The 18,629-nt window shown below is 51.7% G+C and overlaps 1 protein-coding gene across 2 annotated transcripts; it reads left to right on the top strand.

Annotated features, from left to right (window-relative positions):
- Positions 1 to 77: 77 nt before the first annotated feature.
- On the top strand, positions 78 to 17,599 carry TCF25 (transcription factor 25). Of its 2 annotated transcripts, XM_052685937.1 has the most exons (19): positions 78 to 273; positions 1,072 to 1,239; positions 2,574 to 2,648; positions 4,689 to 4,813; positions 6,273 to 6,338; positions 7,495 to 7,577; positions 8,122 to 8,252; positions 10,089 to 10,188; positions 11,451 to 11,544; positions 12,576 to 12,618; positions 12,649 to 12,668; positions 13,273 to 13,378; positions 13,702 to 13,861; positions 14,822 to 14,909; positions 15,473 to 15,631; positions 16,086 to 16,176; positions 16,490 to 16,569; positions 17,054 to 17,126; positions 17,359 to 17,599. In XM_052685937.1, the coding sequence occupies exons 1-19, from the start codon at positions 109 to 111 to the stop codon at positions 17,518 to 17,520; spliced, it is 1,989 nt and encodes a 662-aa protein (XP_052541897.1). In that variant the 5' UTR covers positions 78 to 108; the 3' UTR covers positions 17,521 to 17,599. The 2 variants fall into 2 exon arrangements, with proteins under 2 accessions (XP_052541897.1, XP_052541896.1); XM_052685936.1 differs by having other exon boundaries at positions 12,576 to 12,668.
- The last annotated feature ends 1,030 nt before the right edge of the window (positions 17,600 to 18,629 follow it).

The following is an 18,629-nucleotide window of genomic DNA, read 5'->3' as shown; positions in this document are numbered from 1 at the left end:
AAAGTTGCGCGTGCGCGCTGGAGCCTCGCGCGCAGGCGCGGTGCGTGGGTCAGACTGCGCAGGCGGGAGGGAGGCGGGCCGCGCAGGCGCAGTGCGGCGCGGGGCTCCATGTCGCGGAGGGCCCTGCGGCGGCTGCGGGGCGAGCAGCGGGGCCAGGAGGAGCCGGGCCTGGGCGAGTTGGGCCTGGCCTCCGGCCCCGAGCGTGGCGGGGAGTGGCCGCAGGCAGCTGCCAAAGCCAGGGGTCGCCCCGGTGTCAGCAACCGCTTCGAGCTGGTGAGGGGCGGCGGGGCCTGGGGAGGGTCGTGCTTTAGGGGCGGTGTCAGCGGTGGGGTTGGGGCGTGCGGTGGCAGGGAGGTCCGAAGGGAAGGATAAGTGTGGGGATGGGAGCTGGAGGGGGCTGTGGGGATGGGGAGGGAAAGCTGGTGAGGGACGCAGGCAGCAGGGTGCACGGAGAGGCGCCTGGGGCTGTGTGGCACCCGAGGGTGGCCGGGATGTCAGTGTTGGAAGCGCGGGGCATGGCGGAGCGGGGGCTGGGGGTGTTGTCAGAGCTGGGAATCATTGCTGCTGCCTTCCCAGTGTGTGCGATCCTGGTGCTGCTGGTGTGGGATCACATGGGCGCTGAGGGCACACGTGGGTCTCTGGAGGGACAGATCCCAGCCCCTCATCTCTGGGCCCCTTGGCCAGCCTCAACTGTTCCCATCTTAACCGTGAGGCTGTGAACAACGTTGGTTGCAGAGACTCTTCCCAAGGAAGAGTGGAATCCAGATAGGGCTGTGTGATTGATTTATGTTCACTGTGTCATAGCAGACCTGTAGTCGTGGGTCTGCAACCAGTAAGCAAATGCAAAGACACCCTGGTGCCCAGCAGACACTGTGCTTTCAATGAGCAATCACCCCCAGCCCATGTTCTGGAGAAGGCAACTGAGAAGCCGAGCCCTGCACTGCTTCTGCAGCGCTTTATCATTTGCAGGTGTGAACAGAACAAGGTTGCACAACCCTGTCCTCGTGGCTGTAGGGAGAGCGTGATGCAGCCGTGTACCTGCTGCTGCAGCTTGTTCTTTTGTTTGCACAGATCACCAGTGAAGAACTGGAGGATGACCTGTCATCCAAAGAAGGGCGAGCAGATGCCAGGCTCAAAGAGCACAATGTTGCAGAGGGAAGCAATGAGGAGCCTACACCTGAAGAGGCAGAACACAATGGGCAGAGAGATGGGAAAGGGACAAACCAGCCAGTCCAAACGGTAACACAGCTGCAGCTGCCTGGTAGTGACAGCTGCTGCCATGCAAAGCACAGAAAGTGGTTCAGAAAAAGAGGCTGCTTCTCTGCTCCATTCACTGCACAGTTAATACAGCGCTGTGCTATAGGCAGGCTGGGCTGCTGGGTCAGTGCTCAGCAAGCATGTGTTGTGGAGTGAATGGTGTAAATGCTCCCAACAATATAAGCTGAAGATTGGACTTGCTTCTTTCCTGTTTCACTTATATTTGTTGTTGTCATTTTCTGTTAGAGTCCCTTCTCTAATCTGTTTCAGCTCGAAAACATCTCCTTGACATGACAGTTGCAAAAGCATGTGAAGAAATGGGCTTTTTAAGTAACAGCTGGACACTGCAAATCTAGCCCATACAATATTGGTGGTGAGGGTAGGGGCAGTGAAAAGAATTATCCCCTTGGCCTCATCCAATAGAAGGCAGTATTTGGTGTGGTGGCAGTGTGGCTGGAGGAGGAGGGGCTGCCCTCTGTGTGTGCTTGGGAGTGCTTCAGATACGCAGGGTGAGCTTTGCTCAGTCAGACCTCACGTGAGCAGTGGCTCAGATGTGGCCCTGACCCCAAATTTGCTGTTAAACACAGCAGAACGCACCTGCTGCTGCTCTGTGGATTTCCTGGGTAGAAACATGGGTGCTGTCAGCATGTGTGGAACCAGATTGGAGCTGGGTTCCTGGCTCTGAAATCTGCCTGGGAGTTGTGGAGCTGTTGTTGGGACTCTGTTACTCAGGTGCAGTGCTGTGGAGAGCTGGTGATCCTGGAAAAGTGTCATTAGTTCTGTGTGCCCTGGGGAAGCACCAGCACAGACAGCAGCACGCATCTTGGGTTGGGAAATGTTTTGCAGCATGGTGAGCTGAAGCAGCTGCATCTGCAGCAAGACGAGTTTGTATCACACGGTGCTCTCAGGCAGCTGTTGGTTTCTGTTAAGTGGTGTGACTGATGAAGCTGTCGTGCTCACTGGAAACACAGAAATGAAGTTTGTTCTAGGAAGTAATGCAGGGATGAAACACTTCTTCCAAACCCTGGCATGTCTAAACTGTTTCTTGCCTGATTTTATGGTCTCAAGCGTAGAAGTGAAAGTAACCTGAGATTCATCCCTCACATTTGCAAACCCGTGGTGCTTTCTTCTATTTTCTCCTTGCATCTCAAGTTTCATTTGCTGACAAGGTGAGTATTGTACAGATGAATATTGGTTTCATTCAAGGGACCTTCTGGTATGCTGATCCCTGTGGAAAATATTCTTCTCCTCCATGGAGCGTTCTTTTCCAGCAGTGTTTGGGTTTGCTCTGACAGCTGTTTCATTTCTTTTTGCAGCCTGTGTTGAATAACAAGCCACGAAAGAAAAAAAAGAAAAGGAAAACAAAGAAAACTTCAGCAGGCGAGGCTCTGGTATGTGTGTGTTTGTTGTGAGGGTTGGTGGCTGTGCTGATGTCCCCCTTGGGATGGGATGACAAAGCGATGACACTGGCAGTTGCAGAAAAGATTTTGAAGCCAAAGTGCTCCTCCTTGCACTGTGCTCATTTAAATGTATGAAGTGGCAACAACATTGTGGTCCTCGAAGCAGTGGGACTCGCACAGCTCTGCTGCAGGTGGTTTAGAGCTGAAATCCTCACAGCAGCTTTTTCCTTTCATCTTTGAGGCTCTGCACAGGAGGGGACTTTCAAGGGTTTTGCATTTTCACGATACTGACGTTGCCCTACTTCGAGAGCTCTTCCAGCACTGCACAGCTCTACAAAGCTCACACTGCTGGCAGTGATTCCTGTTGCCTTTGCCTGTTTCTCTGTGCTCAGCCATGCTCCTCCTTGTTGTTTGGCATCATAGAGCTAAATGCTGACAAGTGTGTGCTCATCCCGAGTGCATTATCAGACATGCATGGCTAAGTGTCCTTCCAGGAGGATGTGCTTCTGTCTCCTTGTGATGAAGGCAATAAGAGGATGGTGATTCTCGTTCTCTTAATTGTCCACTCCTAAGTAAGAGTGCTTGAAGAGGAGAAAGAGCTTTATCCCACATCTGTGTGTTGTGGATAAAACAGACACATGTTTATACTTGAATCTTCCTTTATTATCACTCTGTTATGCTTGAATGCTTTAACTGCATGAGCCAGTTTAGGAAACTGAATTTAGAAGAGTAGTGCATATAATATAAATGCAGTTCAAGTTGTTGTGTTTTTTTTTCTAAAAGCCAAGAGCCTCAATTTGGGAGAGGTCCTTGGCAATACACAGTGGGCTGCAGCATGCTTTGGTGCTGGGAGGGCTGCCCCAGGTAGGTGTGGGCTGGCAGCTGCCTCCCTGGGAATGCATGTGGGGGCTCAGGGGTCAGTCACCAAGGGAGAAAACCCCTTAGAAAGCCTGCTTCCTCTCCTGCTGTGAGAGTGACGAGCAGAAGGGTGACATCTGCCAGCCCTGAGCTCTGGGGAGATTTAATCCCCAGAAATAGGAAGTTTGATTTGCAAACTAGAGATAAAGCTGCCTTTGTTCTGTCACTGAAATGCAAAACAATATAAGCTTTTCATGTACTCACTGCACACAGTATATTTAGCTGGAAAAGGCAACTTCAGAGTGCTGTCTGAGTGTCACGAATGGAATTCCACCTTCTGCCCATGTGCATCCCGAGGAGGATATGAAGGGCCGCATGAGAAATGCGTCACTTGCTGTCCGTGGGCAAAATAGAGGGAAATTGAGGTGAAAGTGCTGTGCAGCTGTTGAATGGGTTCTGCTGGATGTGTTCTTCTGGCTGTTTGAAGAGTGGGAAGTGACCATGCAGTATGTTAAAACTGGATTACAAACGTGCTAGTGTCTAATTTTGTGTTACAACGGTCACAGCAGTAATTCAATGTTTCCGTGGAAAGCAGGCAGGGAGGGTTGATTTATTTTGCCATTAAAATCAGCCCCCCAACTTTTCATGGTATTTTAGGAAGTTAGGTCATCGTATAAGTAAACAAGACAAAGCAGAGCTTTGTAGGAGAGGGGAGACCAGAGATCAGGCATGCGCATACTTGTGAGCTGTGTTGTGTGGGAAGGACCAGTGTCTTGTTGGTTTGGGCTCAGAGCACGAGGCCAGCAGCAAGCCTGCCATGCTGGCTTTATTCAGTTGACACACTCAGGCTTGTGATAGTATGAGGAGAAGTGTCCTGTGATGCCTTGAGGAAGGAGGGAGAGCAGCCAGCCTTCTGGGGGCAGTTGGGCAGGGATGGCAAGCACAGGAGTGGGATTCCTGAGGGAAATGCAGGGTGCTGGGTGGAAAGTGAGAAGCCTCGATACAAGAGAGTATGTGGGCTCCCAGAGTGGGGCTGAAGCAGGGTGAGCAATGGGGGGGTCTGTGGGGTGAGATTGGGGAGAGCCACAGGGCCTGGAGGCAGCTGGGTGACCTGTGTGCCTCCGTGTCTCATCCTGTAATCACTGCCTTGTCTTTGCATGTGCATGTCTTAAGGAAGATGATGACCTGGAAGACATCGACAGCTTGCTGGAGAAGATTGAGGATACTAATGGACTATCACAAGAGAGCCAGGGTGGAATAATTGCTGACAGCAAGCCTCTGCTCTACATAGAGCACAGGTAGCGCTCACTTTCCTTCCTGGCTGTGGTGTGACAGTACTTGTATGCCGAGGAGAGGAGGTGGGAGCCTACATATGTAAGCTGGCCATAAATCCAGGACCTTATGTGAAAGGGGTTATGGTAGGTGTTTGCACACAGCCCCATCTCTAACTGTTGCTCCTAAAGGTGTGCTCAGCTTTAAGCAGCAGTGAGAATTCTTTGCTGTCCCATCTGCTCTGAGTGAGTGACTGGACCAGGATGACCTCCAGAAGTGCCTTCCAGGCTAAAGCTGTTGGTGACTCTGTGCCTCAGTGAACAGAGCTTTGAAACCAGACTAACCTGGCCAATATGCCAATATATGCTACCCTTCAAGGAAGGCTAAGCAGTACCAGCAACTAATTTCACCAGGAGTGCTTGTTAGACTGGTCTAACCTTTCCAATATCTGGCCATCAGCAAAGTGGACTAAGTGCTGGGCATGTCCACCAGCTGAGAAAGCTGTTAGCCTCACTAGACATCTGTAACATCACAGCCTGGATCAGCCAGCTTCTCTGTCCAGCCTGTCTCTGGGTTAGTGTGGATACTGGCAGCTCTTTTTCTTTTCTGGGAAAACAAAAGCAAAAACATTTAAACTTGAAGGACTGAACAATTTACCACATGAGGATTTGAAACCTCCAAACACACTGCATCAAAGCAATCTAGGCTGGTGGGCTTTTTTTGCTAGTTTAGTTAGTTTTCATTTTAGTAAAGGAAGGGATATTTGCTTGCTGAGATGTTTTAGACTTCAGTGAATTCTCTGGTGAGGTGAACGTTATTCAGAAACCTTTGAAAAGTGGATAATGTCAGAGTGGGTGTGAGTTGGCAGTGCTGGAGCTCCACCTTCCCACTCCCTCTCTTTGAGCTTTTCTTACTGGATGGTAAAGAGGAAACCCCCCTTAAATGTGCCTCCCTTCTCTGGGCCAAATGTTAGACTAAGAAGACTGTAGGTGTTACCATGCTTTGATGTAAGATCTTTGTATTAAAAGAATGTATTTTAAGCCTTGCCAGCCTTCATACAGTGGTTAGGGTGCTTGCCCTGGGTTGCAGTCCACCACCACTAGACTTGGCAGTGGGTATCTCACGTTTTCCAGATGCAGACATCCCAGGCATGCTTCCCTGAACTGAGGCTGTCCCTGAGAGCATGCCTGGCCCCAGCTGTCCTGGAGAGGGCAGCAAAAGTATTCCCTAGCTCACAGAGCAGAGTGCAAGGAGCTGTGCACCTGATTGAACGGGCATTTGGATGCCTTCTGCTCTGACCATTAGCTGTTCTCCTTCTGGTGTGCTGTGTCACACCACTGGGCTGTGTGTGTGTGTGTGTGTGTGTGGCAGTTCAGAAGCTTGGCCAGGAATGGTTATGGTACAATACGTCTGACTTTGTTCAAAAGGAAAAGTTTGCAAGATTTTTGTCTGTTTAACTTTTCTTTCTTGTTTCAACATTCTCAGGAACTTGAATCCAGAGAACGAGTTGAAGAGATACTTTGGGGCTCGTGCTGTTCTTGGTGATCAGAGGTTAGTCCAAAATGTGATATTAAACACTTCTGATGTTTGAGTTGCTGTGTCTGTCCTTGCCTTGGCATTGCTTACTGAGTCCTTGGTGCTACACCTGTGCCAGGAGCCCAGGGCACCCCAATATGTTCAAGTAGTCTTATTTAGTAGTCAGATTTTGGATCAGAAGAAAATCTTTTGGCTGTGTGTGAGGAAGGTGTAAGGTTCCTTCGGACTTTAGCTAGTAGTTCCTTTTTCTTTTGATGTTTATGTTTTTTCCCTCTCCCATCTACTGTCAAGTGCCCTTATAAAATCTTCTTGTTCAGACTCATAGTCTGCTAGGTTCTTAGTCTTGTTCCAGCATTTGTTTCCTGTTAGTATTCCAAAGTCTCTGTCTTAGGTGGACCCTGAGTACTTTCCAGGTAGTCTCCTGAAGTTGCTCACATATGCCCAGGGTATCAACTGCTGTGTAGTGTAAGATTTCTGTGAGTTATCCACTGCTCTATCATTGATGGTATTCAGAAAACCCTTGGTTTCAGGGGCTGGTTGGTAAATGTGCACATAAGAAAGGTAGGCTCAGGATGGTGGTGGTGGAAAGGGAAGCTGTGAGAGGGTCTGTAGGTGAATTAAACTCTTTCAAGGAGAGATTAAATCAAAAGGTGGCATCTAGCACTCGAGGAAAAAGAAACATCCCTGACTAAGGAGATGTGACTTTCTTAGAATTGCCTTGATTTCTGAATTCCTCTTGCTCTGAACCAGTCCATCAGTTGCACTTCTGAGTACATCTTAAACCGCATCAGTCAACGCTTGAAGGCCCTGCTGGGAGGATATGAGTCAGAGGGATATGGGGCTCTCTTAATTGGGCTTGGGAAGCTTTTTGAAGCAAGAGGCAGCTGAGAACTTGGCAGGAGTAAAAACAAGGGAAAGAAGCCATTGAAATGCTTGAGACACTGACAAGCCCAAAGAGCAATGGTAAAGCAAGGAAGAGCCGGAGTGCGAAGGTATGTTGTGTCTCAAAGGCAAGCATGTTAAAGCTCTGGGCAAAAGCTCCATGTGGCAGGGCTGCAGCTGGGGAATAAATTGGATCCTTTTCCCTGAATCATCCTTTTTCTGGCTGGTTTTAGATCTCTGCATTCTGTTAGTGCAGGGAAAATGTGACCTGTCATGTTTATTTCCTCAGGCCGAGGCAAAGGCAGCGCCAGTATGTCCGCAGCACGTGGCTGACAGCTCCCAAGAACACCTGGCCACGCTACAGCAAAACAGGTGAGGCTTTCAGTGTTGCTTCAGAATGCCTCTGGCCGATGGTCCCACATCCATGTGGCTGCTCCTGCCAGTTGTGCTTTCCTGGAGCCTCAGTGCACAGAAACTGGAGCTGCTTCCATCAGCTGCCAGGTCCTGGCTTCTGCACTGCCTGATATGAACAGGGAACTGCTCCTCAGCTAATGCTAGAGAATACTTCCTTTCTCACCAAGGAGGACTCTTCACATTCTATCTTAGCATTTGACTTTTCCCCCCCCCACCCTTTACTGGAGGTAGCAGGTGATGTGTGCTTCCCTTCTTGCAGTAGTCTTACACAACTGTGAGAAAACATCCACAGGGAGAGCAAGCTGTCTGGGCTTCTCAAGTGGGTTTCAGAGGTTGGCTTGTGGAAGGAAGTAATGAAATCTTGTGGGAGTTTCTGAAAACACGTGTGGTTGTAGAGCCTGCAATGCCCACAAGCTTTCTATATTAGAAGAAAGCAGAGGAGTTTCAGCTGCTTGTGCTCACAGGTTGGCATCAGCAGTGCCCACATCTGTGTGCTCTCTAGGTATTGCCATGCAGCTGGTGGAGACCAGGAGGGGCGTGCAGTATTTCACATTCGAGCACCACCGCGAGTACCAGCAAGTGCAGTTCAAGTTTCTGGATGCTGTGGAGTCCATGGACCCCAACAACATCGTGGTACGTTGTGAAATTGCTCTCACATTCTGAGCACGAGTGGCCTGTAGCGCTGCGAGGCAGCGTTTGCCTTGTAACTGAGACAGGGGGCCAAAGTGGTGCAAATAAGGCCCCATCCCTGGTGGCCCACCCTTGTGGCACTGCTGGAGGATGCCAGGTGGTCCTCTGGCAGAGGAGCCTTCAGCAACTGGCTGTTTTGCTGAAGGAATGGGAATAAAGCTCCCTTGTCTCGACTCTTCAGCTGGGAAAGTAAAAATGTTATACAAATGCATCTTTAAATGGGACTCTAAACCAACAGTTATTCTATTTATAAATTCTTGCATGGTTGGGAAAAAAGTGTTTTCCTGGTATTGCAGCAAAACAGTTCTTTTGTTGAAAGCTCTTCATGCATGTTCAAGCTCATTAAAGTGTATGGTAACGTTTGTGGATTGTGATGATAAGCAACAGAGAAATTGCTCTGGACCCTGCTGAACCATAACTGAAGTATTTTTGCTCTGAAAACTCTGGCCACGTGAGTGTGGAAACATGCCCCAGAGACATTTCTTAAAGAGGCCACTGTCTCCTAAAGACAAAAGGCCCTTAAAGAGGCCAGAGTGTAGTTCCTTCTGATTTCCCACCCTCTGCTCTCAGCCAGTGCTCTCTAGAGCTCGTCAGTTCTTCTTGCTAACTAGGCTGAGGGGTTCACCTTGGAAGTTGCAAGGAAATTCTAACCAGCCAGTTCAGATGTGCTTTCACATGCCGTGCAGAGCAGGGCAGATTTTCCACCATGCATTTTGGTCTTTATCTTTGTTGAATGGCCTGACTGCATTTGAAGACAGCCCTACAGCTCTAGCCTCATTTTTCTGTTATGGGAAAACCTAACAGTCCAGGATTTGCTGATGCTCAAAGTGCTTCAGAGCCCCAGCCAATGTACCTGTGACAGCCACAGTGTGTGTAGCCACAGCGTCTGTCTGCCTTGCTGCTGTGGTTTCAGCATGCAAAACATGTTTTTCTGGGAGCCCTGCTCAGTGAACTCTCTTCTGCTCTCGCCTGATGGATTAAATGAGTCTTGTTGGTCAAGTTGTGGTGGAATAAAAGCATTTTCCTTTATTGTTATGACCTCAGGTGCTCCACACCTTCCAAAATGAGGGACTGGGAAGGAACTTAAAGAGGGCAAGGAGAGGTGAAACATCATACAGAAGGCACCAAGGCAAAGGCACTGAGCTGGTCAGCCTAGAATGCAAAAGCTTTTAATGTAGTTGGGAATGTTGGCTGCCACCCTGCAGATGTACAACTTCCTGAGCCTCTGTAGCCCGTTTATAATATAAGTAGTGAATGAAGAGTTCTCTGAAGCATGATGATACTTAGGCCTGCATTCAGCAGCCTGGAAATCCTTTCTTCCTGTCCACTCAGGAGCCAGATTCTGGGGTTGTGATAGGTGCATGAAAATGTCCTCAGTGCCCAGAAGAAGCAAAAGCCTGATAAAATATTCAGGCTTCTTTAAAAAGGGTTAGGGAATGAAACAAAAACGCAACATTGCCTTCTGCTATCCTGAATAGCGTGTGCAGTTCTGGGCCCTCCGCCTTCGAAAGGACACAGTGGAGTCGGGCATTATTTGGAGGACAGCAGAGATGATCAGTGGCCTGGCACGGCCTTTGTGCCAGAATAGCTTTGTTGTCTGGGATGATGCTGGGTGGGATGTGCCCTCAGGTTCAGACCCAGGGGCGAGAGCAGCCCCTTCCTCTCATGTGCTGTGTCAGGGCATTCGTCTTCATGCCAGTGTCACAGAGCTCGCCTTGCAGGCAAAGTGCAGATTGGTGATTGGTGCCATCTCCTGATCGAGCTCATGTTCTTGTGTAGCTGCTGCTTCAGATGAACCCCTACCACGTGGACTCCCTTCTGCAGCTCAGTGATGTCTGCCGGATGCAAGAGGATCAGGAGATGGCCCGTGACCTCGTAGGTGAGAGCGGAGGTGTGGAGTGGATGCTGGCAGAGGTTGTGAGGCTGCAGCGATTCCCTGCAGTGTAACCCACTCTGTGGGCTAGGGAGCAGCAAAGGGAACCTTCCCTCTGGGGCTAGCTGGAGTTGATGAAAGCTTACTAAGGAAAACACCGGCCAGAGTACTTGGCAGCACAGCGTTCTGGTGTAGGGAACCTGCTTTGGCAGGGGGGTTGGGCTCGATGATCTCTGGAGGTCCCTTCCAACCCCTGTGATTCTGTGCTGCTGGGGACAGGCTTTTGCTGCAGGTACAGCATGGAAAGGGAGAGGAAGGAAGGAAGAGGCACTGCTGTGACTTAGCTCTGTAGACACGTGCACACAGCACTGAGCAAGTCCTTCCTAGAAGTCACAGCTGAGCGGTTGCTATGAATTATAGCCATCAAAGGCTTTTGATTTTGTTTTGTTTTGTTTTCCTTTCAGCAAAGGAGCAGCAAACCAGAAGGGTTTGGCTCTCTTTCTGAGTCTGGCCCTGAGCACTCATGCTGCCTTTCAGACTTCTGACTTTTGCTGGAGGCTTATGAGTAGAGCTGGACATGCTTGTCTGTGACAAAGCACGTTGCCTTTCACCTTTAAAAGGAATGAAAGGATTGTCTGGACATGATGGAGTGGTGTCACCTGTAGGAAGTCCTTTGCAGGAGGAGACTCAGATGCAGCTGCTACCAAATGCTGCAGTGTAAGGGATAGTCTGAGAAGCCCACCCTGCCCATGGGGAGTGTACATGACCCTCCAGGCCACAGTGACCAGCACACTGTGTGTCAGACTCAGCTTCTTCAAGCATTGCAAGCGAGTAGGAGGCATTCTGGGGGATAGCTGTCCCTCAGACTGCTGTGCTGCAGAGAGGTGAGCTGTTTGGTAACAGGAACACGTGCTTTTTAGCATGAAAGGAGGGGTCAGAGATTAAGTGAGAACGGGATCTTTGGCTTCTACATGTGAAAACAGTTGTGGAGGAGGCAGCTGTAGTAGCCTCAATCCCAGATCCCCTCCAGATGAGTTACTTTGCACAACGACAGTTTGATCTAATGCCTGCAGAAAGGAGGAGGATTTGATTGCATTGCTATCTGCTGGGACCATGAAGTTGCTTTGCACTTTGCTGAGGTGTGAACAAGCTTATCTCCTCGCCTGTGGCTCATCTCACTCAGCAGTGTCTTCTTGGCCATGCTGAGCTGGGTTAGCGTGCTATGCAGGGCTGCTGGTGTGTCCTGATGGTGTCTGTGCTGTCTGCAGAGCGGGCGCTGTACAGCCTGGAGTGCGCCTTCCACCCTGTCTTCAGTCTCACCAGTGGGAGCTGCAGGTTGGACTACCGGCGGCCGGAGAACAGGTAGGCAGCCACCTGCCTCTGTACCAGCCTGAGGGCACCCGTGGCATCATCCCCACGGCCTGCTTTGGGCACACACACCCAGATTCACCACCCCTGCTGCCGCATCCGTGCTGTGGTGCTGGCAGCTTCAAGGGACCTCAAATGTCCCTTTCTGTCAGAATAGAATTTGCCTCTCTGCAGTCAACAGCAGCCTCCCTTGGTGAGGCAGGAGCAGGCAGTGCCTGAGAGAAGGCTGCCAGCAGCTCTTGTGCTGCCGGGTCACTTGCACTGAGACAGGCTGAGGCTTTTTCTGCCAAGCATCTTCTTTCCCAGGGGATTTCGTATTGGAGCATTAGCTGTTCCTCCCTGTCACATCCCTGATGTACAATTAGTACCCATTAGCCTGAAGCAGCACTTACTTTTGTCCTAAAACTCCTCGTGGTGTGATGAGGTCTGTCTTTGGTCACTCCTGTGCTGTCTGCTCGGCCGCTGTTCCTGGCACTTGCACTCCTCAAGGCCTGGTTGTTTATGTAACACTGATAGTTCTGCAGCTGCAGAGGAAGGTGACTTTATTCTGGGAATTTTCCAGTCAGCTGACCTAAGTAATCTCTCCCAAATTGCTCTACCTGGAGATTGCTCAGGTTTCCAGCACCCGCTGGCTGACAGACCGTGCTGCCTGCGACCTCAGTGCTGTGATCTGTATCTCACCCAATTTGGGTGTTCATCTCCCCCCATGCATGTCTCATGTGCTGTGTCACCATCCCTGCGCAGTGCAGGGACAGCAGCAGAGGTGTGACCGTGCAGAGCCCTAGCAGGCAGACTTCAGAGATTGCCTTGTTTCTGTTGTCCTCAGTAGCTGGCTCTGGGGTGTGGGTGTGCATGCACAAGGCCAGCTATGGGTTTGTAGTCCCAATGCTTTCACTAAGATATCAAAATTTGAAGAAGGAAAAAAAAAAAAAAAAGATTGATTTGGGTTCATTTTTAGTCCCTGTTCTTGAATGAAAAACGCTGCTTCTCTCAAATCAGGCTTCTAAAACCTATTCTCCACACAGGGCTTTCTTCCTGGCTCTGTTCAAACACCTGATGTTCCTGGAGAAGAGGGGCTGTCCCCGGACAGCCCTGGAGTTCTGCAAGCTGATTCTGAGGTAGGTGGCCCTCCTGTGCCCCATCCCTGCAGCCAGTGCCAGGAGCTGTGGTGCTCGTGAGGAAATATGCTTTGAGCAACACACTTGACCCTCATCTGCCCAGGCTGGACAGAGCAGATGGAGCTGTAATACTGTCCCCAGCCTCAGCGAGGGCTTGTCACTCCTTAAGGATGTAGTCCCACAGGTTAGTTTTGAGCTTGTGCTCTTATCTGTACTGCTGAGATAGGTGGTTGTTTGGATGGAGGCTTAATAATACGGAGCCTCGCAGTCCCTTACTTTTGGTTACCGAGCTCTGGGCCTGGCTTATAATTACAGCAGAGCCTGCAGTCTCTGCAAAGCTGCTGCACAACAGTGGCTTCAGCCTTCCTCCCATCTGGTGCTGTGGCAGGCCTGTCTCCTCTTTGTAGGGCACAGTGTGGATGAGACATCGCTGTCCTCCCAGCTGTGCAGGGACGTTTGTATCCCCATTATCTGCACTTGCTGCGTTACGAAATGACTCTGAGTGCTAGTGGGGAAGTCTCATTTGACTCAGAAATTGGGGCAGGCGCTTCAGCTTTTGTGACGCTTACTTTTTGATTCTTGTTGTGATTGCTTCCCTCTGAAGCCTTGATCCTGAGAGTGACCCCCTGTGTGTGCTGCTGCTGATCGATTTCCTGTCCCTCCGAGCCAGAGAGTACGCCTTCCTGACACGCATGTTCCAGGAGTGGGAGGTGAGTTGCCAACAGCCTTGTGAGGAACGAGGCAGGGCTAGGGGACAGCTTGCTCTGGGGCTGAAGAGCACGGGCCTTCTGTAAGCCCTTACCCCTTTGGGGGCTGTCTTGTGGGCAGGCTGTCAGCTGGAGGTCATTGGAACAACCACGAAGGCTGTCGTGTCAGTGTTAGTTTCTGTTGTAATCCTGGTATCTTACAATCAGTTGTATAAATTGAAGATTGCTTACTCAGACGTGGGGGCACCAAGCCAGTAGCTGGGAAGCCGTACTGAGATTACTGCATAGCATCATTTCTCGGTAATTCTCTCCCTCTGATCCTGCAGAGTCACCGGAATTTGTCCCAGCTCCCCAATTTTGCCTTCTCGGTGCCACTGGCGTATTTCTTCCTGAGCCAGCAGGAGGAGCACTCGGAGCTGGAGCTGAGCCAAGCTCGAGAGAGGGCTGCCCGGCTCATCCAGCAGGCGCTGATCATGTTCCCAAGCGGTAAGTCTGTCCCCACCGGTAAGTCCATCCCCGCAGGCTTTTCTTCGTATGTGAGAACCAACGCTGGATTCCAGGCAGTCAAATGCAGGAGCAGCGTTTTGCCTGCGGGTTGCAAATGATGTTGGCCTCTGTCCATGTGTGACGGGAGCCTTGACTCAGAAGGGTGATGCTGCTCAGCCCACTGGCAGAACCCATCGCCGGGGTTCATCCTGCCCAGCTCTGTGGGAAGGGCAGTGAGAGAGCAATGGGGTCAGGCTGGGCACACGCACCAAGAGTCCTCCATGTGCTGGGAAGAGGTCAGCAGCTGTTCTCCCTGCTGCTCACCCTCCTCTCTGAGCGGCTGATGCCCCTTTAGTGGAGAGAGTCATGGGCGTGCAAGCTGGTGGAGAGTGAGAACTGAATTCTTAGAGCAGGAAAACTTTGTACCCTGAGGGTGCCCAGAATAGACAGTGGGTCTCTCTTGACTTTCTCTCTTAGGCACTGTTGTGCTTTAGATGTTCTCTCTATGGTTGTCCATCGCTCTTGCTTTTATCCCTGCTGTCCCTGAAGAAAGACACATGCCTTTCCAAGCCCAGAGGGGCACAGAATGCCAGGGAGGATGTGTCTTTAGAGCCCATGATAAACAGCTTTTGAACAGAGCTTTAGTTTGTGTTGGTTGAAACAGTCTTTTTTGTACAGTATGTCATGATGACTGACATAAAACCCTTATTTAATTTCAAAGGCTAGCAAAACTAAGTGCATAAAGTTGCACCTTATTTAACTGGCAAAAAAAAAAAAAGAAAAAGTGTTCTTGTTTATTTACTCTGGCTCTGTTTCCATCATCCAGAGGCTAAAACACAGCATATCTTCCAGCTGCAAAGCTGCCCCAGGGGTGGGACTCTTTCTGCAGCCCTGGCAGTGGTGTCTGCCTGCTCCCATGGCACTTCTGCTGAACACGAGCTGTGTGAATTTCTCCTGCAGTTCTTATGCCGCTGTTGGACCACTGCAGTGTGCAGCCTGATGCCAGGGTCGCCTCCCATTCCTTTTTTGGGCTGAATGCTCAGATAAGGTAAGGCTTGGAGATGCTCTCAGTGAAGAGAAGGAATCGATTTTGCTGGTTGTGGGGTTTTTGCTTGCTCAGGCAGCTAATGGAGTTTAAAAGCTGCAGAGAATACTTACTTTTCTGAGAGGCTCTTAGATGCATTTATAATGGATTCCCATAAAGGCTATCAGATAACTCTCATAGACCTGCTTCACCTTAGTGTGGCTGGGTCAGAAGTTCATCCTGCAGCCTGTTGGTGCGTGTAGTTGGAACGATGTGTGCATGCTTTCAGGGCAGACTGTCTCCTGTGAGTCTGGGTTTCCCTGACATGTGGTCCTCCCAAACACGTGAACGGTCTCCCCCTGAGGTAAAGGCAGAGTAACTTTCATTTCGTGGCTGTGTCTATCCCAGAAATAGAAAGAGGCAGAAAAACTGGTGAAGGTAGATGTAGGCAGCAGGGCTGGGAGCCTGCGATTCCTCCCTGCATGTTCTCACACCGAAGCACAGCGTGGAGACGACGAGCCCTTTCCAGAGAGCACAGAGAGCTGCAGGCAAGAGGAGAGTGCGCTGAATAACGCCTGTCTCCTCAGCCAGCCTCCTGCCTTGAACCAGTTGACGTCCCTCTACGTGGGAAGGACTCATTCCCTGTGGAAGGACCCTGCTGTCATGGCTTGGCTGGAGACGAACGTCCACGAGGTCTTACGCATGGTGGATGCCAGGGACCCGCTGGTGGAGGAGTCTGAGCGCAAGTGAGTGCGGCAGGCAGAGGTGATCAGCTCTGTTGCTGGACCTCAGTGCTGACAAACAGGGACACATCAAGCTGGGGGCTTTTCAGACAAGGGAGGAGCTCTCTGTTGAGCAGCAGTGATGCTGGGGTTTGCTAAGAGCAGCTAAAATCGTTTTCAAGCTCTGAGAAGTTGAGGAGGGTGGCATTCGGTTTTTTTTGTCCTAAACTAAGCTTAGTTTGCTCTGCTGACCTGCAGCGTAAGGAGGCCAGTGAGAGTGAGCTGTTCTGCTCTTCCATTTGAAGGTCAGCAGCTGCCAAGTGACTTTGGCTTTGCCTTCAGCCAGCTCTGTCTGATTCTGCGAGTGACAGCAGAGCCAGGCGTGGAGCTGAGGCTGCACACAGAGAAGCAGAAATGAAATGCTGGTTGTACTGAGCTGTGCTCCTTGCTAACTGCTGTCCCCCCCTCCCTGCTTTAGGAGGAAAATGCGGTACCAGAGTGCACCCAGGAATATCTACCGGCATGTCATCCTTTCAGAGATGAAGGAGGCCACGGCAGCTCTGCCTCTGGTGAGGGGCCCTGATAGGGCACAGGTAGCACTGCTGTGTGCAGCGTGGTGGCATTCCAGACCCTGCTACACGTGCAGACGTTGGGCGCATCTCAGGCCAGAGCCACCAGAAGGAAACATCCGCATGGCCTCGAAGCTTCCACCCAGTGTGCCCAGCTTCCAGGGTGTCCTCGGGATGAACACACAGTGTTGTGTGGGCAGGCTGGGCTGTGGCTGATGATTTCCCCAAGACCGAGGCCTGCCCAGCTGGTCCGACTGTCTCTGTGCCTGGAGATGCACAGCCTTCACCTCCCCTCTCTTCTTCCTCTCTGCAGGAGGTGACATCGCAGCCTGTGATGGGGTTTGACCCCCTTCCTCCTTTAGACTCCATCATCTCCTACACGAGACCAGAAAGGTACCCTCACCTTGGGCCTGCTGGCACAGCTCTCCTCCCAGTGACGATGCCCTCAGCCTCGGGCTGGGCTGCACGCAGCTGCTCTGTGCTGCTGTCCTCCTCCACCTGGGAGGAAGAGCGGCCCTGGCTGGTGGTGCTTGCCGACAGGCAGAGCGTACAGGCAGGACTGGTCCTGCTGCTTCTGCCTGGGGCTGCTGGTGGCTGTCAGACAGCAGCTAGTCACAGCTGTGGAGGCAAAGGCTGCTGAAGAGCTTGGGTTGCTTCTTAACTGATGTGGTTTGTAGTAAATGAAGCCTGGATAAGAAACCCCTATGAATTCCCAAAGGGAGGTAGAGGGGGAGCCCAGCTGGCTCACGGAAGGGGCTGTGCGTTGTGAGACGGCGTGGTTCTCACCAGCTCCTCTGCCCTGTCTTGGCCCAAACAAGCACAGTCAGGTGGAGTAGAAGCTTCCCTTTAAGTGTGGTGTGTGATTTCTGTCTTTCAGAACGAATCATCCATCCAATGAAAGCACTTTATCTCTTTTCTTCCGATCACTGTTGCCAAATTTTAACTTGCAGGTATGTAGCAAACAACAAAGCAGCTGCCTGGCAAATCAGAGCATGTTTTTGCTTTCAGTCCGCAGAAGTTTTTACTGCACAGGGCTTCTGCAAAGGGAGTGGCTCTTGGCATATGCAATGTGTAAACGTCAGGTTGCAGAGCAGCCTGATGCTTTTTGGCATGTGGCATTGTCTGTGTCTGCCTGCTGCAGCCAGCTCCGAGCCTGGGCCCTGCAGCTCCTCTCTGTTGCAGGGTGACATCAGGCACGACGGAGACGAAGAGGCGGGAGCGGGGCAGGACCTGAACCAGGGGGTGAACCGGCTCATGGCGGCCATGCGGGACATGCTGGCCAACATCCAGTTCCAGGAACCCCCCCGAGATGACAATCCTGAAGGCGATGGGGACTGGGACTGAGCTGAGAGCTCACGCCTGCCCCTAACCCTGGGTGATTGCAGCCCGCCCCCCCCGCGCTCCAATAAAGTCCTACAAAGCAGAGGGGCTGGCTGTCGTTGGGGGGAAGAGGCTGCGGCCAGAGGAGGCTGCAGCAGGGGCTGAGCACTGTCTTAAAATGGGAGAGCTAATTACAGCAGCTGTCCCTTGGCAGCTTAGGCCCCTTCTGGCCCCTTACAGATGCATTCGTTGCCTGATTCCCCCAGCTGCTCTCCTGAGCTGTGTCCTGTGCTTAATCATGGGAGATCTCTTCCTTGTGCTCCTCCTGTCCTTTGTGCCTCCTTCGGGTGAAGGCTCCTTTTCTCCTCCCTGCTGCTGAGTGCGGGGGCAGGGATGGACCAGGCTGCACGGAGCAGCTCTGTTGCTGTGTGGTGGGGGGAGTAGCTCGAGTTGTGCTGCAGCCTCTGATGGTGCTTGAAACAGAAAGGATACCCCTCCCCTCTTTTTGCTTTCCTCTCCCTTCCCTTGTTTTGCCACCTTCAAGCAGGGTGCAGTGTGGTGCAGCGCCCAGAATGAGGTCAGCTGCATTAAAGCCCTTAGCTCATCGTTCCTGCTCACAAAGCTTTTCCATTTCTGCTGTGTAACGGTGTGTGAGGCTCTAATGCTGAGCCAGGCTGCGCTGCCCGGAACAACCACTCCCCCCCTGTGCTGCAGCTGAGCTCCCCAGCTGGGGCTGACTCCGTTCTGCCCTCCTGCATCCATGTGGGAGCCAAGACCCATCCACGCTCATGCTGTTGGGAGCTGCAGACTCGACGTTTTGCAGCTCTGTCCCCAAACCCCTGCTGATAAAGCTGAAATTCGCTACTGAGCCGGGTGGGGAAGCTGATGTCTGCTAGGCTGGATTCCTCCTGCTCACGTTTCCCCCTTGGCCTGGGCTGGTCCTGCCTGGGGGGAACGGGAGGCTCTGGGGACGCCGTCTGCCCAGGTGGATGGCGCCGAGCAGGGCTGCTCCATCCAGCTGGGCTGTGCCGCCAGCATTTGGCTGTGGGCGCCTGGCCCTATGAGCTGTGCTGGAGATCAGGGCCAGGCATCGTGCTTGCACGTTTGAGGACATCCCCGTGCTGCAGCTTCCA

The sequence above is a fragment of the Tympanuchus pallidicinctus genome, unplaced genomic scaffold (assembly GCF_026119805.1).
Source record: "Tympanuchus pallidicinctus isolate F22 unplaced genomic scaffold, pur_lepc_1.0 scaffold22, whole genome shotgun sequence".
Classification (NCBI taxonomy): Eukaryota; Metazoa; Chordata; class Aves; order Galliformes; family Phasianidae; genus Tympanuchus; species Tympanuchus pallidicinctus.
This window is presented reverse-complemented; position numbering and strand designations above follow the sequence as displayed.